Genomic DNA, 26887 nt, shown 5'->3' with positions numbered 1-26887 from the left:
TGTGTCCCTGCATCCCTCCCTGTGTCCCTGTATCCCTCCCCGTGTCCCTCCCGGTGTCCGTCCCTGTGTCCCTCCCCGTGTCCCTCCCTGTGTCCCTGTGTCCCTCCCCGTGTCCCTGTGTCCCTCCCTGTGTCCCTGTGTCGCTCCCGGTGTCCCTCCCTGTGTCCCTGCATCCCTCCCCGTGTCCCTCCCTGTGTCCCGGTGTCCCTCCCTGTGTCCCTGCATCCCTCCCCGTGTCCCTCCCTGTGTCCCGGTGTCCCTCCCGGTGTCGCTCCCCGTGTCCCTCCCTGTGTCCCTGCACCCCTCCCCGTGTCCCTCCCTGTGTCCCGGTGTCCCTCCCTGTGTCCCTGTGTCCCTCCCCGTGTCCCTCCCTGTGTCCCTGTGTCCCTCCCGGTGTCCCTCCCTGTGTCCCTCCCTGTGTCCCTGTGTCCCTCCCGGTGTCCCTCCCTGTGTCCCTGTGTCCCTCCCCGTGTCCCTCCCTGTGTCCCGGTGTCCCTCCCGGTGTCCCTCTCTGCATCCCCCAGTCCCGCCGCCCCGGCCCCGCCCGCGTTTCCCGGAAAGGTTCCCCGTTCGCTTCCGGTTCCGTGCCCCATCATGGCGGCGGCCCCTGCGCCCGGCGGGCTCTGAGCGCTGCGGAGCCGCCCCGCTCCCGCCGCCCCTTCCCCGCTCCGTCCGTGCGGGGCGAGCCGGGCGCGGTGCCGGCGCCGCCGGGAGCCGTTCCCGGGCTGCCGCGCCGCTCCTGCCCGGGGCGGAGGCGCCGCCGCCGCCATGGCGCCGGTGCAGCTGGAGAGCGCCCAGCTGGTGCCGGCCGGCCCCGCGTCAGCCCCGGCCCCGCCGGCCCCCGGCGCCGTGACAGCCGCCGCCAGCCCCGGCTACCGCCTCAGCACCCTCATCGAGTTCCTCCTGCACCGCACCTACGCCGAGCTCACCGTGCTGGCCGACCTGTGAGTGCCGCAGATCTCTCCGTGCCCGGCTGGCCGTGCCGCCTCGCAGCATCCCCGGAGGATGCGGAGGCCTCGCCGGGGATCCGTCCCGGCGCTCATCTGGGGCTGGAGTGGGGGGAGGTGGTCGCGCTTTCCCATTCATAAAGTGGTTTGGGTTGGAAGGGACCATAAAGATCACCCATTTCTAACCCCCTGCTGAGAGTCCCGTCCAACCTGGCCTTAAATACTCGCATGGATGGGGCATCCACAGCTTCTCTGGGCAGCCTGTGCCAGCGCCTCACCAGCCCCACAGGGAAGAATTTTTTTGGTTGATACCTAACCTAAACTTACACTTTTCCCATTTGAGCCCATTCCCCGTTGTCCTGCTCTTGTAAATACCCTTGTCCATTCTCCCACCCGGGGAGATGCCTGTGCAGGCAGGTTGGTCTCTGCATCAGGCTGTGTCCAGGGGCACAGCGAAAGCTGCTGACTGATCTGTCATAAACAGAGAAAATGACGGTGAGAACTTGGGAGCAGCTGCAGATTGGCTGCTTAAATGCTGAAGTTTGCCCCCAAGTTGCTGCCAAAAAACCCAACTGTAATGCTAGTACTGATCAAAATATGTGAAATTCGAATGTCTGAAACTGAGATATTCTCAGATGCTGCAACTCCTTGACTTACTTCTGTAGTTTTTAAAATACTATTTGATTACTTTAGGTAAATAAGTTATTTACATTTACTTAATGATCTGGTGTGCTGATGTTCTTGCGTTTGAAGTGGCAAAACAAAGGGATGGTTTTTGGGCCAAGAAAAACTTTCCTGGAAGCATTTGGACTCTGAATAAACCTATTTCCCTCTTACTCTGTTTAACCATAGGGGTTCTTGTGGGGAAGCTGTGTGTTTCAAGAGGTGGCATACAGAACAAATGGGAAGAGATAGGTATAGCTCTTGTGCAGTACCACGTCTGCTAAGGGTGCAAACAGAAGTTTGCCTGACGTGAGTTGAAGAATGCTCAAACTCTGGAAAGGACAAGGACTTTTAGAGTTTTAGTTTACTTTGAAAAAACTCCCAAAATACCAGTCAATAAGTCCTTTCTGTATGTTTATGGTATGTATGGAGTAATTGATCTTAGTAGCCTTCATCAAACTTTTCAGTTAATTTGACCAGTTCCAGTTTGCCTGGTACAGAGCAGTGACAGGTGACCCATGGTATTATTTTTTATATACTTTGTAGTTGTGCAGAAGTTCCTGTAACTGAAGGTGGCTAACAAAATTTCTAGTTGTCTGGAATGTAATGGAATGAGACATAATGCATCTTTTTTTTCCCCCCTCTCTTCTTTTATATAGATTACCAAGAAAGACTGATATGGAAAGGTGAGTTATGATAAGAGAATCTGTAATACATGTTAAAATATAGAACTTGTTTAGGATGTTAATATACTGTTGTTAAATTTCATGTAATTTTAGATTTTATGCAAAAAAAAATAAGCTTTGTCTGTCTTGCTGTCCCCGCATAGTTTCAAGATTTTTCTCAGCATCAGTGACAGTATTGGGTTTTGTTGGTCTTTGGGTTTATAGTTTTTTGGGCTTTTTTTTGGATGCTCTTACAGTAGGTGAACTCCATTAAGGGTTTTTCTCTTCATGAATCTTGAAGCAATAAATTGACAGTAAATCTGATGTGAAAGGGTACTGGAAAATTTAAATAGATTCTAGTTAGTGTGATAAAGGCTTTGTTCAGAAGAAACAGTTCAACAGTGACAACAAGGTAAAAACTTCATTTCTGCATTTTTCCATGTTACCCGGTCTTTCTTATCATGAACACTGTTTTCTGCTCCTATTCTATGTGGTTTTGAAGTGTGAAAATTATTAGAGAGCAAATATAAGGGACCCGAACAGCACCCTGCTGAGATGAAAAAAATCCATTTACTTTTCTGACTCTCTTAATAAATGTTATGAAACTTGTCAGAATATTGTTCCCTTTGTATTTACATATTAATTGACCTAAATTTCTTTAGAGAGATATAGGAGCTGTGATATTTCTAAGAATCTTAATATTGTACCAGGGTGATCATTAGTTGTTGTCTCAAACCTTCCAAAACACTCATAAAATGTGGAATTAATCCCATTTCATGGAATCATAACCTGGAATGATTACTTGTACCCCTTTTCCTTCTGCATAATATTTTATTAAGAGGAACAGAGTGGGTTTTGATTTGTTTTACTTTGGGTTTTTAATTATCACAGTATTTACTGAAGAAATTACTTCCAGCTTTGGTCCAGAGCTTGCTTGTACTCATGGACAGGCTTTTCCCATCTAGATATTAAGCATTTCTAGGTAAAGTTGGATTCTACTTTGTTGGGCACATGGGTGTGAGGCAACGACTTAAATCCTAATGGATTAGAGAAATTAAAATAAGCCTTCAATGTACAAGGAATGTCCTACGACTGAAATTGTCATGAAATTAAATGTTCACATCCTTGTTAGCTTTGACTTACAATTCCTCTTGGTGAAATGGATTTCCAGCTCTTGGAGGGGCTCATCAGTAGGAATGTGGCTTAATTATGTGTATTTTCTCTAGCTTTGAGACTCTAAATGGATCCAGCAGTTGAGCTTCAAGCTCTGTTTCTTGGAGCAAGAGCATGGTGAAATGGCACATATACTTTGGTGAAGATGTGATGGTGTTGTCCTCTAATAAAGTTCACATAAAATATAAGTTCTGTACTACAATGCCTGTTTAAAAGATGCTGGGATAAGAACAACTGATGAGAAATTTTGCATCATAGTATAATATAGTGCTTTTTTTCAGGGTAATTTATTAGTTATCAATTGTAGGAATAAATAACTCTTACAATAAAGTGGTTGGATTAAAAAAAATGTTAGTACTGTGGTGGAAGATTGATAGTGCTGAGTTGCAGGGGAAATCCAGAGGCTTTCTTCTTGGTAATGGAGACTGGGTTTTGCACAGTGTCATTATCTTTTTCTGGGTGACCTGCTTCAGTCTTTGACCCCATCGCTGTGTTTCTTTGTTTCCCTCATGTCAAACTAGTTTTTCACTGGTTTAGTTTGTAGCTGTTTTCACCTTGGCCTCCTGCACTTCCGAATGGTGTCTGCTTCCATCTTCCCTGCAATACCCCTTTAGATACTTGAAGATGTCAGTGGGATCTTGCCACAACCTTTTCTTCTTAAGCAGGAGCAAATTCAACTTCCTTAGCTCATCCTTGTATTCCAAGTTTCCTGTGAATGTAAATCCATCTTCTAATCTCCCCTTGGTCACAGAGCAGTTCATCCTGTAGAAGACAACTTGTTGATCAGGGGTGGTTTGCCCTTAGCAAATTTCTGATGGTTGTTTCCAGGTTAATTTCATGCTTGGTATTTATCAGGACATAGCTTAGAGAAAGATTTGTGCTTTGAAATTTTTTCTTAACTGAACTTAGACCAAGTGACCTATAGGTCCCGAGATGTCCTTTGCCTACTACTGAAGAAGGACAGGGCATTTGCCTTTCTTCTGTCATCAAGACCTTTGGTCACTGTGGGTTTTAAAAATGATAGAGAGCAACTTTACAGTGGCATGGATCAGCTCCCTCAGAACCCTTGGATACAACCCATCTACTCCAATGGACTTTTGTATGTCAAGCTTGCTTAAGTGGTCCTTAACTTGATTTAATTCTACTGTTGCTAGTGCTTTACTCCCCAGACTCAGCCATTAGTCTGAAGGATCTTAGACCTGAGAGCCTTTAGCAGTAAAGACCAAGGGTAAAAAAAGCACTGGGCAACATGGTTATTAGAAATATTTTTAATTTTTGTTTCTTGTTTTGTATAAATAAACTCTTTCCTGAAGTTTCATCTTCCTTGAATATTTATTTTTGTGTAGCCTAGCATGAGGTCATGTACCTATAATGAAAGACAATGCAGCAAATTTGAAGGTCTTTATGTTTTATTATGGAAGTTGATTCCCAGTGCAGTTTTAATTCTGGGATGATTGTGGTAGTTCTTGAAGCAGGATTCTGTCAAATCGAAGTAACACGTCTTCTCTAACTTCATTTAAGTGGTATTAATGGAACAGTTACCGGAATACTCTGTCTAGATTTGTCAATCATTTTCATTATTAAATTGTGCTTGGGGGGGCTGGTTTTTTTAAATTTATTTTCAGTCACAGAACATCAATTTGAATTTTTCTTGCTGTCATGTTGCTTTCACCATAGATGTTTGACATAACTACTGGATTTTAGCAACTTCTGCATGGAGTTTGTGTGAGAGATTGCTGGCTTTATAAAGTCTCACTGTAGTCATCTTTCAAATCTCATAAAGTTTTCCTGAATCTTTTAAAATTCTCAACATCTTGTTTCCATAGTGTGGTTACTGTTAGAGCAGTGTGTACGTATAGCAGCTTGTCTACCACTTGAAATCTTAATATCAGGCTGAATGCCATTCCAAAACACATGCTCTAGAACACAGAGGAATTACTGGCTTAGTGCCCAAGTTCTTGGATGAGGTTCATGGTATGTAATGGAAGAAACAGGACCAGATGGTATTAGTTGTGCTCCTGGCCTTACGTGTTCATCTGCTACAAGCAGATTATGCTCTACTTGCACAAAAGAGTTAACCTCATTACACCAGCACTCTCAGCAGAATCAGGCTCTTTTTGTGTTATGAGTTTGTGTTTTACAGATTGGGATCAGAAGGAGATGCAGCTTCTCCTTGGTGGAGGCCAATATCTTATGCACTAATTAATGTTCTTTTTGTCCAAACGCTTCTGTTACTTTAGAAAACCATATCAGGAGAACAGCTTAGGTTTGGGGTTTTTTCCAAACTAAGTAGAAAACCATGGTAAAATTAGTAAATTAACCACATAGACAGGGAGGAAAACCTCTATAAACTGTTGATGAAGTGGTATTTCACAGTGTATGGTATTACAGATCTACACCATAGATCTTTGTGTCTCGTCTGATGCATCTGCAGTGTAGATCTGTAATAAAGCATGAAAATCTGCCTGTGCCCCTATTGCATTCTCTTTTACAAAGACTAGTTCTGAAGACATGCAGACATACACTCCATCATTTTGACAATCTTGTACAAAAATGGTGGGATGAATATTGAGAGTCAGTAAGTTCTTACCTCAATTTCTTTGCAAGGCAGGAAAGCAAAGTTAAAGGATGGGGGTTTTGTGGTCTTCCACACCACCATCCTATTTCTATATTGTAGCATACAATGTAAAGATATTGTAAAATACTGTAAAAATGCTAAAATGATATTTTGTTTCATATCTTATTTGTTTATTTGTTTGTTTGTTTATTGTGAATATAAGTGTAAATGTTACTGTCAGGTCCTGTAATCCTTGGGTATGTTGCCTACTTTAAACTTAATCTTAAGCCTTGGGGAAATCCTATAAAAGGTATAAAGATAAATTAGTTAAGCTCACTATGGAATTGTTTCTCTTACACTCAGTGATTAATTCCTATGAATATGCTTTTTGTTTCCCCAGACAGTCATGATTTGTTAGAATCCATGTATGTTGTTAGGCATTCACAGCAGACTTTTTTCCCCTCATGCTCTTAATCAAGCAAGCCACATATTACTGATGCCTGCATTAACACCATTAGAAGTTTTCATTGCAGCTCTTTTTTCTTTTTTAATTGACACACAGTTAAATTACAGCTTTATTATATATCTGAGCACTGAGTTAATGTACATTTATTCTTTTCCAGAAAAATAGAGATAGTGCAGTTTGCAAGTCGCACTCGTCAGCTGTTTGTTCGTTTGTTAGCCTTGGTCAAGTGGGCTAATAATGCTGGGAAGGTGGAAAAGTGTGCGGTAAGTTAGAGACAGAGTCTGACATGAAAGAGGCTCTGAGGGATATGGGATATCGCTGCACCCTGACTTCTTTTTACTACAGAAATTTTTAAAAAACCCAATTCTCGTTAAGAAACTGTTTTGTCTTGGTTTTGAACAGTTTGTGTTGCCCCAAAAACTCATCAGTGGCATAGAATGAAGGGCTCGTCTGCACATGGTTTCAGGAACGGATTTGGGTTAAGATAACAGGACAGGGAAGATGGCGATCGATCTAAGTGTGTTAGTTCTTATTATCACTTTCATCCTGGTCTTGGAAAAATAAGAATAAAGTCCAGAATGTTGCAGAAAAACAAGCCCCTGCTGATTACAAACAAGTATGGTTGCATTCCAGTAGCAATCAGCAGATAAAGAGCTGTGAGGCTGTACAGATCCCCCACTGCAGCAGGAATGGCATGTGGATTTTAAGTGGCCTTGCATGTGAATGTAAGAAGTGGCCAGAATATTCATTATTTCTTTGTTTTGTAAATGCAGTTACTTCAATTGGAAGTGACAGATCAACTGAATATAAAGGGCCATTGATTTGTGCATTTTTTTCAATTTGCCTTTTTTTTTGTTTGTTTTTTAACTCCTTGTCCTCTACAGATGATATCAAGTTTCTTAGATCAGCAAGCCATCCTGTTTGTGGACACTGCTGATCGTCTGGCATCGCTGGCTCGAGATGCTTTGGTTCATGCTCGGCTGCCCAGCTTTGCCATCCCGTACGCAATTGACGTTCTGACAACTGGATCCTACCCTCGGCTGCCCACCTGCATTAGGGTAAATAACTCTGCCGTCTCTGGGGCGTGTGGGAATCCCCTGTACGGGTAATCAGACTAATTGTTAATTGTCTGTGTGCAGATGGAACTGCAGCTCAGTACGGGCCTAGCGCCAAGTCTCTGCAGTGTCAGTTTCTCATGCAGAACACTTCCTGTTTGAAGTTACGCTTTCCCAGTAAAGCATTCCCTCCGTTTATTTCGTTCCGCCAAATTTAGTGATTTTATTCAGCGGTCAGTCTCGGGTAAAACGTAATCAGCTAGAAAGCAAATCTGAGTAAGACGAAAAACTTCACTGGGCAATGGCCTGTAGTATTTGTATTTTCAGACTTCTGGTCTGGTTGGTTTTCACAATTGCTGCTACCAATCTGTTATACGTGTTTGAGATACGTAGACTTGCTTGTGTTTATTGTAACAGGATAAAATAATCCCTCCTGACCCAATAACAAAGAGCGAGAAGCAAACCACACTTCATCAGCTAAACCAGATCCTTCGCCATCGACTCGTGACTACAGATCTCCCTCCACAGCTGGCAAATCTTACAGTCGGTAAGAACTGGAATTACTTTTTGAAGGGTACCTTTTGATATAAAATTGTTGTTTTAATGCTAAAGCAAAGGTAAATGATAGCTTAATTGAGACCATTAAGGATGCTTTATCTGTTAAGACTGGGATCCTGTCTCTGTATGACATCAAAATATGTGGGTTTTTCCCTGATTGCAAAATGAGAGCACTGATAAAATTTCTGAAATATTATTTATTTTCAAGAAAAAATCCTGTGCAGGCAATGCCAAAAAGTTTTAGACATTGTCTTGCTCTTTCAGCAAATGTTTTGTGAAACAGTCTTTGGGCTACTTCATCTTAATTTTATTTTAAAATTAGTGAACTTGAGTTTAAACAAGTCACTCAATGTTGCCTTTTTAAGCTGTTTTGATAATCATGTTCAGGCACAGAATTTATGCATGCCTTTTGTTCAGTGGCTCACCACAGTGCCAGATCTCTTAAACTGTTTTGAGATCTCCGTTTTCATTTAGCCCTAGTGGAGGTAAACATTAAGACAACCTTTTATACGGGACTAGGTTATTGTAGATTCACAGAGAATAGGGTGGGAAGGGACCTAGTCCATGCCTTTAACCAAGCCAAGGTTAGCCATTTGTAAACCATTCCCCACAGACCTAGGTCAGAGGTGTTTCTGAAGAATCTTAGTGCTGATTTTCTCTAGTCCCTGTGTGAGTGCTTGCAGTATTAGTATTAGAGGTACTTTTGTCTAACAGAAGTATAGATGAATGATATATGAATAATATGTCCAAACTCTTTAAGAGTTTTCAGTTTGCTAAACATTTCAATGACTATTATTTTCTGTTTTGGAGTGTGATTTGTTTTAAGAGCGTGTCTGGTGTGCTCTTGAAAATGAAACTTCCTGAGTTAAGTGGTTAAAATTTTTGCGGGAATATTTCTAAATGTATTGAATTGTAAAGGTGTATGACATAGTTTGTTAAATGATTGAGAAGGTTGACCTGCACGTCAGAGTAAGGACTTGTACTTACTTGTTTGCTCTGCCTCTCATTCTTTTTATGACCTTGCTTGCATAGTTTTAAAGTCCTTGCTCCCAATTCTTGAAACAGATAGTTCACAGAGGTGTGAGGATGTACATGTCAATTAGCTAAATAACATGCATAAACTTTGCTTGTTGTGTGTATATAAATTCTGCAAAAGATTATATTCCTCACATGCAAATGGATTTATAATATTCTAATATTAAATAAATGCTTTGCAGTGAGATGTGTTTTCAGGGTTAGATTTCAGCCTGGGCTGAGCTCCATGTTCTGAATGTCATTTGAATATTGCTGAAAGCATTCATTGTTGATAGTAGCAAAGAATAGGAATATTTCAGCCAGATGTTTTGTTTGTCAAGCTGGTAGTCAGCTCAGTGTTACTCTGTATTACAGAAGCACAAGTGTTAACAAGTTATCAGATTTCACAAGTTAACTTGAGGACAATTTGTACATCTTTCTGTGCTGCCTTTTGACACTGGGTCTGTTGCAGACTGTAAAATGTTCACAATTGCACAGAAACATAAGCAATAGAGCAGAAATGATAGGGAAGTAATCCATTATGAGTGCCAGGAGCTACCACACTTATTTTTTAGGCATCTTAGGAGACTGAGTGAAATAAAACATTCTTGTCTTCCCTAGCCAATGGCCGTGTGAAGTTCCGAGTTGAGGGTGAGTTTGAGGCCACCTTGACAGTGATGGGTGATGACCCTGACATCCCCTGGCGCCTTCTCAAGCTGGAAATTTTGGTTGAAGACAAGGAAACTGGTGGTAAAGAAAAAAAATCAAACCTTTACACTTTGTTTTTAACATGATATTTGTCTCTGATACTGTATAAGTCTTGTTTGTGCTGGGTTTTCTGCATATCACCACTTAAGAGAATGAAGTTGTATGTACTTGTCCTGTTTTGACCTTGCTTTATAGGCTTTTAATACCTCAACAAAGCTATACGGTGACAGTGTAGTAAAATGACTGACATTTCCAGAGTAAACCAAAAATTTTGTTGTTTTGTTATAAAACCTGGTATGGATATTGCTCGGTACAGCTGTATCTTTTTTATTTTAAATTTATCAATTTACTGAATTATTTTAAATGCCTACTTTCCTGATGGCTAATGTGACTTCTTTTTCGTTTGCTGAAGATGGTCGAGCCTTGGTTCACAGCATGCAGATCAACTTCATCCATCAGTTGGTCCAGTCCCGGCTGTTTGCTGATGAAAAGCCCCTTCAGGACATGTACAACTGCTTGCGTATCCTTCCGAAAGGGGCTTCTGAATTAGGTGTTTAATGTAGCCTTGCTCTTGGTAGCTGGGAGTCAGGAAAGATGGATTCCCTGCTAAGCCTGGGGGAAGTGTCTGGACGTGAAGTTATGGTGGCCTTGAAGTAAATGATGGCCTTGGAAGCAGTAATTCTCAGGTGTCTGCATGTCAAATTTAATACTACACACTAAATCAGCAAAGGTGAAGGTGAGGCATTCAAGGCAGCAGGTTGTGTGGTAAGTCGGTGCAGGAGCAGCAGCAGCAGCTAATTTTGGAGATGAAATACAGAGCTGACTTGGAAGTTGTGGGAGCTGGCAGTTCTTGCTACCAAGAACTGCAGTAAAGTGCAGTTGATGAGGGTGTGTTAACTCTGTTGTATCTGTGTGAATAATGAGAGGAGATACAGGGTGTGCAGTGATTTTCCATTTGCAAAGGGCAGATTGCTTGACAATGTGAAATGGATTTCAGTGGAACTCTTTCTGCAAAAAGAGTCATGTTTTTTTAGGGTGGCCAAGGGAGATGGAGGTTAGTGGTAACTATAGGGTGAGTGGAATTTCTTTGTTAGTAATCATCTTTTCAGTAAAATGTGATGACAACTAAAAATCTGTAAAACAGGACTCTTGTCTAACAACCTGTCCTAGTTTAGAGTTTAGAAAACTACAAAAAAAAAAAGAAAAAACCTTTGAGAAATATTTGGTGCTGTTGATATGTCTTTATCTCTGGATTAGTACAGTAGTGTATTTTCAGACAGCAACTTGTGTGACTTAAATGACAAAAGGATTGATGTAGTATACAGAAACAGATTTATGTAGTGTACAGATTTCCTGGACGTGTTGTATTTTCTTAGCTGCATGCATTAGACTCCTTCTGCCTGGCCCTTCAGCTGGAAGTCCTGCATTCACAAACACTAATGCTGATCCGAGAGCGCTGGGGTGACCTTGTGCAAGTGGAGCGGTACCATGCAGGGAAATGTCTCTCACTCTCTGTTTGGAAGTAAGTTCATTTTGAAAAGAACTGTTAACAAACAAGAAATCAAATAACAGGAGGGATTGTATTTACCAAGCTTGGGTCGTAATTTTCAGAATTGTACTTTCTCCTTGATGTGAGACTCCTAAATTCTTGTAATTAAGTACCTAAATGTGTTGTGTGTTTTGCCAAGTAAGGGTTGCACATTAATGTACAAAAGAGCCGTGGATGCAGTTATAAATGGGTTTGCTTTTACACAGATATCTAAAAATTGATTTGATCCCTGTCCGGTTGCTACTGTATTTATTGCTTGACTTGCATTAGACAAAATTTTAAAAATCCAGGTACACTTCTGCTTGTGTTAAATTTGCAGTCATCTAAAATTCTTCATGCAGTTACAGTTTACCAATGGTTCTGCTTTAAAATGTCATCTAAAACAAATGCCTTTTTCACTTCAGCTGACACAGTGTTATTTGTAACCTGAACACACAGAATCAAGGCTTAGCTATTGAAAAACATATTTTCTGTTCTTCCAGTTGCATGGTTTAATTATTCTGTTTATTTTAAGTCAACAGGTACTTGGCAGGAAAACAGGGACTGCATCTGTCCATAAGGTCACTATAAAAATTGATGAAACTGATGTCTCAAAACCCTTACAAATATCTCATGAGCCTCCACTGCCAGCCTGTGATTCCAAGCTGATGGAAAGAGCCATGAAGGTAAAGGTTTGCTTTGCAGGAGGCATCTAATTTTGTGAATTGAAAACTCAAATGCTTTACATTGCCAGTTTGTTCCACTTTGATTCTGTTTAAAGAGCTGTTTCTAAGATTTCTAGTAAGTAGTTACTGTAGGTTGTGTAGTGTTTATGTGAGGACCTCAAATTGTTATAAATTAGTGGCCTTGACTTAATCTTAAAAATTGCACCTGCTTCGCAGTGCATTATACCGCTTGTGGGACAGAATGCTGAGGCTGGGGGGAAACAACAGCAACACAGCAGTTATTATTAGGGTTTGGCTTGAAATGCTTTATAGAGAGACAGTGCTTCCCTTTCCTTGGAGCTCCTCTGAAAATCAGCTTTCCCTTGTCACTGGAGTTGGCTACCCAGCAGTGCTATCCACTTTAGAAAATCTTACATTATGATTTGGAAATCTTGTGCTGAAGAGCTCATGTGGTTTGTTTGTTACAAGTGTTAGGTGAAACTTAGTTTTACATTGTCACTAACCAGGTTTTATCATGTGGCTTATTTGAATGTTCAAATTCCTGTATTTTAAAGGTGGGATTGTTGCAATGATCCAAAACAAGTAACTGCAGTCAATTACCTACCTGGATCGTGCTTCACCAGGGATAATTCTATAACTTGGTTAAAGATATTTAAGAAAAACTGCATTCTTGGTATTGTAATAAATCCCTCAGCAAATGTGGCTGTGATACATCAGGATGTCTGTCATTGTTTCTTTCAGCGTTTGGGTTTAGGAGAGTTAGTGGACTGGAGTGAATGGTGTAGTCTGCACACTTCCAGTGCGGTTTTTCCACAGGGAAAAGCTCCCTAGCTCAGATCTTCACCTGTCTCACAGCTGCTGATGGTAACCTCCACCTCCTGTACACACTTTTTATTTCAGCCTCTGGGTCCATCACGTTACCAGTGCTGACAGACAAGTCTGTATGGTGAACTACCAAGGTTTCAGCTACAGAGGGATGTGGGAAACATAGTAAAGCATGGGAGCCTTCTACTTTACTTCTAGAGTAGGAATTCCACTGTTAGTACAGTAAATATATACTACATTTACTTATTTAAAAGCCTAAATTAGCATATTTAGGCTACTAGAGTTGATTTAGCAAAGGTGCTGTATTTTTGTGTAAATCCAAGAAAATGCTCTTTATCTCCAGCATCTGCTGAAGATCCACTGGAGTTGACAGTCTGAGCTCACTGAATCAAGTGTGCAGCCTGTAGATTAAGCTATGAGGCCACTGTAAATTTGAGATGTATCTAAGTTAATGCTGCCCCCCTCTATGAGGATTTGCTCTGAGCTTAAAAAAATTATCAGCGGTGGTAAAATGCAGTGCTGTTGTCGTGTTTGAGTAATGATCTCAGCTGTAATGACGTGGGTGGCACGCTGGGTTTCTGTTTGTTTAAGATACTGTATAAAACAATGGCACAAACAAACATGTTTGTCTGAGCAGGTTGTTCTGCATTAACCTACTGAAAATTGGATGGAGCTGTAGAATGTGTAGTCACTTCTTAGAGAGGAAGATTTAACCCATTGCAGCTGCTGAGGTGAAATGCTGTAGTGGATGGATAAAGACTTGATTTTTAAGGCCTTCTCTTGGAAAGCTTTTCTTTAGGGGAAGGTCATTCTGGTATGCAAAAGCTTGCACAGGATATGATATAATTCTGTGGTGCACGAACCTCTTCTGCATTTAGCTCTTATGCTAGAATAAAATTTGAATTTAATTCAGCTTGAGCAGTTTTCAAAGCAACATGAGGTTATGTAGAAAAAAGGTTTTGCTGTAATCTGGAGCTTTGCTTATGTGAAATATGTAAATAATGTGACTGGAATGTGAATGAATGTGAATGCAAATGCTTTAATTTAGATTGTACAAGTAAGTTACACTGAATATAAGTGGTGGCATGAGCTTCAGCACTGGCAGTGCAACAGAAGTAGATGCAAGCCCCATGGTACTTCTGTCTTCAGTAGGGTTGGCCATTTCTCAGTGTCTGTCACTGCATTGTTACCCTGTTAGCAGGATTTAAACTTGTTGGATTTCATGTTACAGCTGCATGTGTGTTTGTGTAGAGGCAACCATATCCTAACGAAGTGTTGCTTTGGGGTGTTTTTTGTGTGTGGTGTCTTTTCTCTTTAGCTTAAGCTAAAGAATGGCTGAGAAAAGAAAGCTCATCTGAAAATGGACCAACCTTGATCCAGGACAAGTAGGTCTGCACAGGGAGTGGTAGCAACATAATTTGTGAAATGTCTTTTACACCTTGTTCTAATCTTAGCTCAAAAGTCCTCCCACTGCCTGCTGCACAGACAGAATCTCATGGTAGCTTGTTATATTTTATAGTGCTCCAAATACTCAAGTTAGTAGTCAATGTGGCTCACCACATTTCTAAGCGAATTATTTCTGAAGTGATTGTTTCATTAAGTATTTTTGTTCCAGTGTGCTAATGCAGAAAGTCTACACATCAAATATAAGCTTACTCAGGTGTTTTTCTTTTTTACAGATTGACCACCTATCAATAGAAAAACTCCTAATAGACAGTGTCCATGCAAGATCTCATCAAAAACTCCAGGAGCTGAAAGCCATTCTTAAGAGCTACAATGTTAATGACAATTGTATGTGCTTTCTGCTGAAGTTTTTCTAGTTAATTTCCATTTGTGTCTAGGGATGCTTTCCTTTTCTCTTGATGTTTCTTGTTTTCATTAATTTAAATTAGAAAAAAAAAAGGAAATGTGTTCAAAATTAACAAAACTTAGCTTTGAGCTATTCTGCATTGATAATTGTAAAATATTCATACATCTAAATGCAGTGTAATAACTGAAGCTGGTAGAACGTTGCAGTCTGGCTTGAAGGGTTAAAATTTACCTACTCTAAAACTTGTTTGTGTTCAGGATTGAAAGCACATCTTTCACTGTTTTGAGCTAGTTTTGGATGAGACTTTCCTTAAACTTCTGTTGAAACTTTTGGGATTTAGATTGATGATGGTGAAGCAGTGAGTTAAAAGATAGTCAAGGACTAATAATCTTCAGATTTGGTCTGCCTTTTCTCATTGGTTTGTCACAGATTTCACAGATAAATTCTTGCACTCAGATTTCTCTCTATATCAACACCATAATAATGTGCAAGTGAAGTTTGTTTCTCTAAAAACATATGGGTTTTTAAATTATAATTGGCTAAGTTTTAGTATAAGCTTGAATTTTGGGTGAAATTATTAACACTATTTTTTGTTTAGCATTCATTGAGACGGCTCTCCCAACTCTTGTAATTCCAATTTTGGAACCATGTGGTCGATCAGAGTGCTTGCATGTATTTGTTGATCTCCACTCTGGAATGTTCCAGCTGATGCTGTATGGTGTTGGTAAGTAAGCACAAAACCAGGAGGTATTTCATATCTGCACTATGAGGTAATTTCGTGGGAATTCTGTCAGATCTGCAAAGTTTTGTGAGCAAGTGAACCCCACACTTGGGTCATCATCTAGGAACTGGAGTTTGAGGAATAGAAAAGAGGATCTTAGTGCTTAAGTGTCACAGTTCAGTTAAGATTATTTTAAGAGGACAACAGAGGGGTCAATGCAGTGCATATTCTTAATGATTCCTGGCTTGTGCTGTTAATGGACGGGGTCATTTCACATGGACCTGAGGGAGAATTGTTTCATGGGACCTTATACATCTTGAGTTACTTCTAGTGAAGTCTTAACTTCAGGTTTCACATTGCTTAGAATAGAAAAGAAGTTCTTTTAGTTTATTTGGTTCATAACATCCTGCTGTGGTCTTCCATGCATTATGGTACAAGGGACAGCAATTACAAGTTGCACCAGAAGTTTCATCTCAATATGAGAATGCAGTTCTTTACAGAGAAATCAAACAGTCCTTAGAACAATCCCCTGAGAGTTTTGGTAGAGTCTGCATCACTGGGAGATATTCAAGATGCAGTTAGATGGTGTTGTCTGTGTTCCCTTTCCTACAAAAGGCTAGACCAGGTGATCTTTCAGATCCCCTTTGAAGCCTGAACCTGGGCTGTTATATTGATTATGAGATTAATTAGATGAGACACTGTCAATGAAAGTTTGAAGTTTTGTTTGAAGGACTGGTGCTAAGACTACTCACCCACATGATGTTCTTGCAGATCAACTGACACTTGATGACATAGAGAAGTCTGTTAATGATGATATGAAGCGAATCATTCCTTGGCTTCAGCAGCTCAAGTAAGTGACTTGAACAATTCTCTTAGTTTGCATGGATTGAATCACCATATTTGTATTCTGGATAAGGCACTTGCATGGCTTTGTGCTTTACCACAGTAGGGGTTATATTTTCTCACTGTTGTAAACAACCTTGAGTATTTGCCATCTCCTCTAAGCAGTGAAGGAAAGTCTGGTTTTATTTGGAATTGATCCCCTAGTCCTGCTTTAATTTTCCCCTTTACATGTAGCCTCATGCATTGCTATATACATACTTTGCATGAAGTCTTTTCACTTTTAAGTAGCAGACTACTTACTTCCTGAGAGTCTGTTTTTCTGTTCATGTTCATCTTCTATGTCCTTTATTCCACTCTGCTTGTTTCTCAACCAGAATGATCTCACTTCTCACAATACAGAGGAAAAACCAGGAAGTGGCCTAGGATGATTTGAATAATACCTGTTTATCTTCTAGCACTTCAGCCCTTGCTGGTTTAAGCCTCTAATCTTCCTTCCATAAAGCCCTGAGATTTAAACACGAGATACATTTGGCTCCCATAAGAGGTTGTAGCAAATAATACAAACACAGTTTTCATCTCCATGAGAACTGAGTTCCACCTGCTTTGTCATTTTGGAAATTCCCAGTGCTCTGAGTTAATTGCAGGGTGAAATCTTTATTTGAGGAATTCTGCTTCTAAAAGAAGCTTGATGATGCATGAAGCCCTGGCACCCTGGAGAAATTAATCAACCTCCCTTTGTTATGAATAATGTACTTGAGATAATGGCTTGGGTAGTGCTGCAGTTTCTGAGGAAGCTCAGCAGTCCACAGAATGACTTTTAGGACAGCTGTATCTGAGATGTGTCTGTGAGAATAAATGTGTGTTGTGATGGAGAGGTGCTGAGCACCCACACTTTCCACTGCTGTTGTCAGTGGAAGTTTGACTGAATACCTAAGCCATGCATTTCTGAGCCCCTTTCAAGCTTAGCTAGTCTCCTTGGCCTTGCCACCATAGCCAAAAGCCATTGGAGTAGGACAAAGTTTAATTCAAAACATGAGAATAAATTTGGTGTCTTGCATGTAGCTTTTCATCTCCAAACTTAGTCAGGTGAATGAGTTTATTTATAACTCAGAATGACATCCAGCTTCAGTGACTTTTTTTTTTTACTGTATTGCTTAAGAGCATATAGGAGCAAAGATTTTCCTTTCTGTACCAAAACGTAATTGAAGATTCCAGATTGTCAAATAACTGCAATCTGCATGTTTTTCTTAATGTTTTCCTTCTATGTTTTATATTGTAATTTCATATTGTAGTATATAAAAATTTATTCAGCAAATAATTTCACGGCTTTTCTTCTTGAACTAACAGCTGCCTGTTAAGCTGAAGACAAGATGTAAAGATAGTGATAAGAAAAAATAAAGCAATGAAATTTCCTATGTGATTTTTCTCTATTTAACTTGTGCTGCAGTGATAGATGTTGGCTTAGAATATGACTGACTCTTAATTTGACCCTAATGCTCTGCACAGCAGTGTATTAGAATCATGAAACCAGTCTCAGGGTACTAATACCTTTATTTCCATGTAAGGTTCTGGCTTGGACAGCAGCGCTGCAAACAGTCCATAAAACATCTGCCTACAGTCAGCAGTGAAACTCTTCAGCTAGCTAATTATGCCAGCCATCCAGTGGGAAACCTTTCCAAACACAAACTGTTCATCAAACTCACTCGCCTGCCTCAGTACTACATTGTAAGTAACTGAAAAATGCCTCTGCCTTTTGCTCCCTGTCATGGGTATCCCAGGCAGTGTGTTGTACTGTTAACTCTTAATAACATTAGCAACCAAGTGATTGATGTAATGCCTGATTCACTCCTGTCCCTCCCTTCTCCTGTGGGTTTGTTAAGCACTCAGGCTCACACAGAAGAAGGCACAAGCAGATTTATTACTCTGCAACTTTCCCATTCTCTGTGTTTCCTGAGAGGTTTGGTCTTTCTTCTCTTTTTGGATGCCTTTCCTAGCCACGGGGTTAATATATTGAAAAAAATTAATGTCCATCCTTTGAAAAGGGAAGTATAAGAACTGAATTAGACTTACTCTTAGCTTGAGAATCTTCTCAATTTGTTTTGTTTAAATATAGGTTGTAGAAATGTTTGATGTTCCTGGCAACCCCACAGAACTAGAGTACAAGTACCATTTTCTGTCTGTGAGCTATGCTGAAGGAGATGACAGCCCTGCCACTGCACTTTTACTGCAGCAGTTCAAACCAAACATTGAAGAGTTGGTGCTGGACACAAAAGGTGGCAAACAAATGAAAAGTGGTGTCAAGCGCAAGGTACGTGTTCCAAAAGCCGTTGGGGTGGTTACAGTGCATGAAAGCTCAACACAGGTTCTGAGCATCCATTCCAGCTTTAGTAGCCATGTTTCCAGTGTTTGTATGGCTGACATCTTACTTGGAGTGGTTCTCTGGACTGCTTCCCTGTGGAGATGCTGGGAAACTGTTTTGTCACAGTTGTTCTTCAATTCATGCCAGGCCTGCTCCGCTGCTCTCCGAGCCAGGGCTCTGTGCAGAGGAGTGTGTATGTATTGTGTATGCAGAGGGCTGGTATCTGGTCATACACTTTGGGCCATGTGTAGATTTTGAAGGACTTGAAGGGGCTGATAAGAGTTACTTCTTGGGCCCAGGCTGACATGGCTTAGTGATCTACAAGTACTGTTTTAAGGACAGACTTTAATTTAATTGCTTCAGGCCTGAAGTGAATCCTTTGAGGAGTTTGTGCTCAGGGTGTCATTCATTTAACACTTAGATGAATGAGGTTACTCTCTGACAAAGTGTTTACTCCAAATATTCAAGTACGTTTGTCTTTATTTTAATTCTAGTTATCTGGAGATCCGTGTTCCATAGAACCCAAGAAACCAAAACGGTCGGGAGAAATGTGTGCCTTCAATAAAGTGCTAGCTCATATTGTAGCCATGTGTGATACAAATATGCCCTTTATAGGGCTTCGGATAGAGGTAGGTATTAAAAACTATTTTGTTTCCTTCTTCCCCTCCCCTGCTCCTGCTTCTGGTGTCTAGATGTGTCTGTTTGGCAAATTTGTGGTCATGTGCTCACTCTGGAGTTCCCCTGCCAGCTGAGCCCGGGTGACTCAGTCTTCTGCACTGTGTTGCTCTAGTCTTGTTGGAGCTGCTTCTCTGAGTACAAAGCACTGCAAAAAGCTTTAAAAGTTGAGGGAAAAGGGAAAACGAGGATGAAAGATGCACTTGTGTGAAGGGTTGGGAGACATCTTTATACCAGACTTGCACAGATCGTTTTTTGGCTTTGCAGTGCTTGAGGATGTGAAACATCTGTCATCCTCAGGGGGAAATAAAAAAATCCTTGAAAATGTTACAAGTTTTTTGCTTTGACTTTTTGCTTGGAATAACATTTTTCTTGTTCACTCCTAGTTATCCAATATGGACATTCCTCACCAGGGAGTACAAGTAGAAGGAGATGGCTTCAGCCATGCAATACGTTTATTAAAGTAAGAGGATACTCTGTGTTTCATTTTATTACTATACATGCACTTCAGAGGAAGAAAAAAAGCTTGTTTGGAGAGTAACAATATCAGGACAGGGGCAGGATTTTGTTTTGGGGTTATTTTTCCTCTTTTTTTTGGAAGGGTGTTAATATGGTGTGTCTTGCACTTGCACGTGAAGCAGTGCTAGAGAAAGGGGAAAATAAGAGTTGACTAAAAGCCAGCTGCAATTTTTTTCCTTCATTGGCCTCAACTGAGGGGCTCTGAAAACAGTTTGACAATCCTCAATCCTTAAATCCAGGCAGTGCTAAGGAAGATGTGGTGATGATTCATGAACATGCAATTCCAGATAGATCAGAGGCCTACATACTCCATATGTTATTTGACAATTACATGAAACTGCAGAGGAAAATGCCAGGAATCCCAGAAAAGACAATTGCATGGTAAAGAGATTGTGGAGGAAATATCTGAGAATCTTACAATAATTTAATGGGTTATTTAGGCCCAAGTGCAGGACTTTGAATTTGTGTTCATGGAACTTCATAAGGTTCCTGTTAACTTGTTCCTCCAGACATCTGAGATCCCTCTGAAGGGCAGCCCTGACCCTCCAGCATATTAAGTGCTCCCTTCAGTTTGTCATCATCTGCAAATTTACTATTCTTCTGTGTCATATAGACTACTGAAGTAGTTATATTGAAATTCTTAATAGGAGGCCAATAGTATCCGCCTTTTTGTTAACCCTGAGGAATGCCAGCCACAACCAGCCACTAACTGGACCTGCAACAAACGAAGTTTAAAGCAAAAAAACAAAAACCCCAAGACACTTCCTAGTGTAAAACCTTCATAACTCCTTTTCTGCTGCAGAAATGTACAGTGACATAAAGACACCAGTCTCTCAATGCATCTTTTTAACTTTGCATATGAGCAGAGAACTTGTGAGCTGAAGTTGAGGGTGGAACATGAGATTTCTGGCTAGATCCTCAAGGAATTTGAAAAAGAGTTTGGCATGTTTTTACTTAGGCTTTATTTAGTCTGTCCCCTGAGCTCAATTCACACATTGGGAAAAGAATAAATTAGTCAGTACTAAGGGAACTGTCAGGTTGTTCATTGCGTATAGAGCAAGCTTGTTCTAGAAGGCAAATTAATTCAGATTGCCACAGAGCTTAGTTATTTTCATCTTTTTTGGCTTATTTCTCTGTATAAGAACTTTATATTGGTGAGCTCTTAGTTCACCAGGAGGTAAGGACAATTCAGCAGATCATTTAAGAGTCTGTAATTTGCAGGTGTTGATTCCATATTAAAAGTGGTCTTAGCTCAGAGTGCCTTTGTCACACAGTCCTTGAAGAGGAGCAGGTTATCTCGCTGAGCAGTCCAGCTGCCTCTGATGTGGATTTGTTCATTCTTTCACGTCCAGACTTGGGAGTCCTTCAGGAAATATTAGAAGGCACCGTTGTTACTTGTGGAACTGTGCTGTGTCTAATGGAGATTTTGTTTTTGTCATGTATAGAATTCCTCCCTGTAAAGGTGTAAATGAGGAAACGCAGAAGGCTCTGGACCGATCTCTTCTTGATTGCACTTTCCGACTACAAGGTAGAAATAATCGCACGTGGGTGGCGGAGCTGGTGTTTGCAAACTGCCCGCTGAACAGCACTTCATCCAGGGAGCAAGGCAAGTTTCGTTGAGGAATGCTGGTAAATTTTGTTTCTTTGTAGTTTACATTACCTGTTCCAGTAGTTTTAATGTCTTGGTGTAACTGGACAGCTGTCTGCTCCTCAGGTTTCTAATAAACCGCAGTGTGCCTTAATCAAAATTCTGACTGCTGAGTTGATGCATTCTTGTTCTTTCAATGTGCTTCCTGGTCACTTGCCACAGTTCACTCACAGTCTGTAAGCCACAGCTCAGGAACCACTGGGGTGATCAGTATTTCCCATCTCCTCACGCTGCAGGACCAACCCGTCACGTTTACCTGACGTATGAAAACCAGTTGTCTGAACCAGTTGGAGGTCGCAAGGTGGTCGAGATGTTCCTTAATGACTGGAACAGTATTGCTCGGCTGTACGAGTGTGTCCTGGAGTTTGCACGATCCTTACCAGGTGCAGAAATCACCTCCTTTTTGGCAACATGGGGGGCTTACAGATGGCTGTGATTTTCTCTCTCTAACTCTGTTCCCTCCTCTCTTCACAGACATCCCCAACCACTTAAACATTTTTTCAGAAGTTCGGATCTACAACTACCGAAAACTCATCCTTTGTTACGGAACTACCAAGGGGAGCTCAGTGAGTAACTCCTAAATGCACTTTAAATGTATGATTGAAGACAGAATGGGTAGGCTTAGACTGCTCAGGATTTTGCTGCAGGATTTTTCTTTGTAGTGGAATATAGATGGATGTAGAAAAGACAGAGGGTGCTGCATTGCTGATTTGCTGGGTTGCTAGAAGTTCAGGATTTTTGAGAATTTCTGTTAGATGCTTTATATTGTGGGAAGGACAGTTGTGCGCTTCTGAATGATGAAAGTGGTGTGGCAGCCTTTTTCTGAAAAACTTCGTGTAAGTGTTGTTACTGGTCACTGCTGTACTGGGATATATGGATGGGTATGTGTAAGCTGAATGCTTAGTTCTGCCTTAAAAGAGAGGAGTGTAACAAAGTTTTAAATGTAGTGCTGTGCTTTCAATGAGGTGTTCTTGGTTATTTTGTAGCCCTGCTGTTCCCTTGTTCAGAGCTCTTAGCTTCCTCTGCAGTATTTGAATTTACAATTTATTAATCATTTACATAACTGAGTACTTGCTCACACCTTTGTGTTAAGTGCATAGTACAGGAGGAAGTAAGGGCATGTTTATTTCCGATTAAGAATATAGTTTTGTGTGCATCGGATGCAAAGTCGCTTGATACACTTGAAATTTGCTTCCTGTGACTTTTTTTGTGTTCATTTTCTAAGCTGAACTTTTAAGAGTATTTTTGTGTGCATTTTATTGGGAATTGTATGTAAACATAGATGTAAATATACGTTTACATACAATATATATTTACATACAAAATAAATATATGTATATGTATGTGTGTTATATATGTGTAAGTAGCCAGAGCAGCAGAATGGACTTTGCATTTAACTTCTTTACATATTATCCAGTGCTCATTTTTGTGTAATGTAACTTTAGAAAACGAGTCCACCTCCAGCAACTCACTAATTAGTTTTCCACACCATGAATCTCTTTGAGTTTAATTTTATCTCTCTCACCTTTGGCAGAAAAGATTCTTTTGGTTTTCGGTTGAGTTGCTGATGTGAGTGCCCAGTTCTTTGGTTTCCAACAATCCAGGCAGCTAAATGGGTGTTAAAGCTGAAAGTGCTTTTTTTTTCCTTCACAACCTCAGCAGCTTTTGAGGAAGGTGAATTAGGAATCTGTTGAGGTTTGATGAAAAATGGGGGAAAAAAAATTAAATCTGACCAACTTTCTTGTTTTAATCTTTTATTATAACCTCGTTATTACAGCCTACTTGCTCTAGCTTCTAAGATCATTTTATGTTTGTGACATTGCAGATCAGCATTCAGTGGAACTCCATCCTCCAGAAGTTCCACATTTCACTGGGAACAGTTGGCCCAAACTCAGGTTGCAGTAACTGTCACAACACAATTCTGCACCAGCTCCAGGAGATGTTTAATAAAACGCCAAACGTGGTGCAGCTGTTACAGGTAATGTTCTAAAAAACTTCTCTCAAGAAAATTGCAAGACACTAGGGAGCTGAACTAGGGTGAAACTCTTCAAGGGTGTTAGGATTGTTTACGGATCTCATTTTCCCTGCTCTGCCCCGTTTTCCCTGACCTTTCCTTTTGGATACACTACCTGACCTCTCAGTCTCCGCTCTCTCCCAGGTTTTGTTTGACACTCAGGCTCCATTAAACGCCATCAACAAACTCCCCACCGTGCCCATGCTGGGACTGACCCAACGCACCAACACTGCCTACCAGTGCTTCTCCATCCTGCCCCAGTCGCCCACGCACATCAGGCTGGCCTTCAGGAACATGTACTGCATCGACATCTACTGCCGCAGCCGTGGCGTGGTGGCCATCCGCGACGGCGCCTACAGCCTCTTCGACAACAGCAAGATCGTGGAGGGCTTTTACCCAGCGCCAGGGTTAAAGGTGAGCACCCCTGTGTTTGCTGCCAGGTGGTAAAGGAATGAGCTGCTCACTTGCAAGTGTGAATCTGAGGCGAAGAGCTTGGCGAAGGTTTTCTTGGTGGAGAGCTGCGGTCCTTCCAAAATTCTGAGTGTGGGAGGAAGTTTTTGATTTGTTGGTCGATCTGTTGATTAGTTTGAATTAACACGTTTCCTTTTTAAGAAAATAACATCAAGTGCTGGGGTTTTTATTTTTCTTATCTGTGTATTCAGGCATCCTTTTGTTGAAACTTGCTGAAGCTTTGTGGCTAGTCTAGGTGTGTGCTCCAGGATTAGCAGCAGCTGCTCCTCACAAACTGTGTTGTGTGGCAGTACGGTGCTCATAAGTTACAGGTGGGACAGTACTCCCATGTCAGAGGATTCTAGACAGAAACTTCTCTTTTAAAACAGTTTCCATCAGTGTGTGGCAGGAGCCTTTGGTTTTGCTTCTAAATACAGTGCTGGTTCACTCTTCCTGAAGAATGAATGTGTGCACACTGACAGAATACCTGAGGGCAGTTTGTACCACTGCTAGTTATACTGAAGTATTGGAAAATAGCACCCCTTGAGAAACAGGTTAATTTGCTAATTTTTTTTTCTGACACTTGTAACTGAATATTGATTCTCTGGTATTTCATTTAACTGATCTTGAACATCTGCTTCTTTAACAAATGCTAAATGAAAGGCTAATGGATAGGAGATTGTAGACACCGGTGTAAAGTGGTAGAAGAGAATGGAAATGGAAAGGTAGAGGAGGAATTAATTCAAGTTGGCAGGTTCTTCTGTGTACAAGAGAATGCTGTGGAGCAGGTGACCTAGATGTACTTAACCAAGCAGGTCAGTTGTAGGTGTGACACAGCAGCCCTGTAGGTTCTGGATACTGATGAGTTGTTCTGGAACAGGTATTTCCAGGTTTAGGCTTTTCCTTATCTTTAAGGGGAGAAGAAAAATGTCGTTATTTCAATATACTGGAGATATTTCTTGTTGTAGAGCCAGGCGTCTCTGTTTATGAATTGAGATATTTTGCAGATTAATTATACTGCAATGAATGAATGACCACTAGTATTTTAGTTCCAGAGGCCTGCCTGTCTCCTATGTGCTGTAGCTAACAAACGTAGTTTTAAAGCTTACCAAATACTGCCTTCATTTGTATAGTAAAATTTAAATGGGCAAATTGGTAACAAAACTGCTTTTTCCACAGACATTCCTGAACATGTTTGTTGACAGCAATCAGGATGCACGGAGACGATCTGTAAATGAAGATGACAACCCACCTTCCCCTATCGGAGGGGACATGATGGATTCTTTGATATCCCAGCTCCAACCCCAGCAGCCACCACAGCAGCCACAACAACAGGTACCCTTCAGGCAAAATTAATGTTTATTGTCTTCCACAACAGCAGATTTCTAAGAACTTCATGTTCTAAAGGGATTAGCAGTAACAAAATGGAAAGGGAGACTATAAACCCACTCTGCTGCAGAATTCCCCTTCGGGCAAAATGTATTCATTTATTTTGCCATTTCTCATTCCAGTGTAAACAGCCCATAGCATATGAAAAGCAGCTTTGGAAGGTCACATGAGATTTGCTGCCTAGAAGCAAAGGACTGAGGGAGGGAAAACAACTGTTTAAGATAAAAGATGGGAGGGAGAGTCAGGAGGCTTTGCTGTTACAGGGTGGCAGATAAAATGAGAGAGGTGCAGAGGTATTATGTCTTTAGAAGAAACTGAAAAAAACAGTGAACGCTGAACAGGATAGCATTAAAAAATCAAACAACTGTGTGGATGAACCTGTAAGACCGAAGCCTCTTTAGTATTCTCCTGCATATACTTAACTTTTGTTTTGGTACAAAATGATCCAAAGTTTTCATTGTGCCGTGTTGACAATTTCAGCCGTTTGCAAAGCAGGCAGGAGCCTCGGGAGCGTATCCTCTCACCTCACCACCCACCTCCTACCACAACACAGTGACACCCTCCCCGTCCATGATGCACACTCAGTCACCAGGTAGGATGGCTGGGAGCTGATCCTGTACTAGAAAAATAGGTCTTTGTGCATGCATGTTTTTTTTTCTATTATTTGTGCTGTGTTTAGCCCCAGATTAGCCAAGAGAATGCACCTCACACTTCGGGGAAAAAAAGCAGGACCTTGCCTTGCATGTTTTGGAAAGTACATTTTGAAGCTAAAAAAACCCCATTAAGTAAAACTGCCGTCTCTAGCTGTGTAATATTTGGAACTGTTTCATTATTACAATTTATAACTTGCTAAGACAAAAACCTATTAATTTTCAATGCCTGATTCCTCAGAGAAGCTTTTCATCACCAAAGCTCTGCTTTCTGCTCCCAGCTGTTGTAGAACAACAGCTGAAAATACTTAAATTTGGGGAAGGGCTGGGCAGGGGGGGAAATGCTATTCTGCAAGCCAGATATCATGGGAAGTTTCCTTTGTGTGGTAAATCAACCTGAAAAATGTAACAGTCATGCATGTACAAAATAAAGCCATTGAGTGCAAAACCAAATCTTGAATCTTGTGTGCTGTCTCCCTAAAAAGGAGGGAGCAGTTGCTAGAAAAAATTAGAACAGAAAGATGGGAAATATGTGTGTCAAGTGATGTGATGTCTTTGATCAGGAAATTTGCATGCTGCAAGCTCACCTAGCGGGGCTTTACGAGCACCATCACCAGCATCCTTTGGTCCAACTCCTTCACCTTCCTCTCTTGGAATCACAATGGGACAAACAGCTAACTTTGCCAGCCCACATGGTGAGTTTTTTACTGGCAGGTGTATATGTGGTGACAGAGAGGGCAGATTTGCTTCTTGAAATTAAGTCTTCCAGAGCAGACCTAAGTTAATTGAGAAAAACGCATGGTTTGTAATTGGTTCAAGTAGCTGTTTTCATATATGTGAGTGTTAACTGTTAACAGTATTTAAAAGTAGCTGCATGGCATGTTGAGGCATTCCTAACATGTTAAAAATCGACTCTCAGTTACTCCTTTCTGCTTACTAATGTGGGGAAATTCAATGTTGTCTT

The 26887-nt window shown here is 41.0% G+C and overlaps 1 protein-coding gene across 1 annotated transcript in view; it reads left to right on the top strand.

Moving 5' to 3' along the window:
• The first annotated feature begins 768 nt into the window (after positions 1–768).
• MED14 (mediator complex subunit 14) overlaps positions 769–26887 on the top strand; it is a 34559-nt gene continuing 8440 nt past the window's right edge. The window contains exons 1-24 of the mRNA XM_040054856.1: positions 769–944; positions 2270–2296; positions 6629–6734; positions 7356–7529; positions 7944–8073; positions 9720–9848; positions 10219–10326; positions 11196–11328; positions 11870–12020; positions 14525–14636; positions 15254–15379; positions 16148–16226; positions 17785–17944; positions 18333–18527; positions 19073–19207; positions 19640–19716; positions 21218–21378; positions 21657–21803; positions 21895–21986; positions 23246–23398; positions 23579–23848; positions 25064–25219; positions 25754–25865; positions 26487–26618. Of these exons, the coding sequence (XP_039910790.1) occupies positions 769–944; positions 2270–2296; positions 6629–6734; positions 7356–7529; positions 7944–8073; positions 9720–9848; positions 10219–10326; positions 11196–11328; positions 11870–12020; positions 14525–14636; positions 15254–15379; positions 16148–16226; positions 17785–17944; positions 18333–18527; positions 19073–19207; positions 19640–19716; positions 21218–21378; positions 21657–21803; positions 21895–21986; positions 23246–23398; positions 23579–23848; positions 25064–25219; positions 25754–25865; positions 26487–26618 (3241 nt within the window). The remainder of the gene's footprint in view (positions 945–2269; positions 2297–6628; positions 6735–7355; positions 7530–7943; positions 8074–9719; positions 9849–10218; positions 10327–11195; positions 11329–11869; positions 12021–14524; positions 14637–15253; positions 15380–16147; positions 16227–17784; positions 17945–18332; positions 18528–19072; positions 19208–19639; positions 19717–21217; positions 21379–21656; positions 21804–21894; positions 21987–23245; positions 23399–23578; positions 23849–25063; positions 25220–25753; positions 25866–26486; positions 26619–26887) is intronic.

Source organism: Hirundo rustica, chromosome 2, assembly GCF_015227805.2.
Source record: "Hirundo rustica isolate bHirRus1 chromosome 2, bHirRus1.pri.v3, whole genome shotgun sequence".
Taxonomy (NCBI): Eukaryota; Metazoa; Chordata; class Aves; order Passeriformes; family Hirundinidae; genus Hirundo; species Hirundo rustica.
Note: the sequence above shows the minus strand (reverse complement) of the source record. Positions and strands in the feature narration are given on the sequence as shown.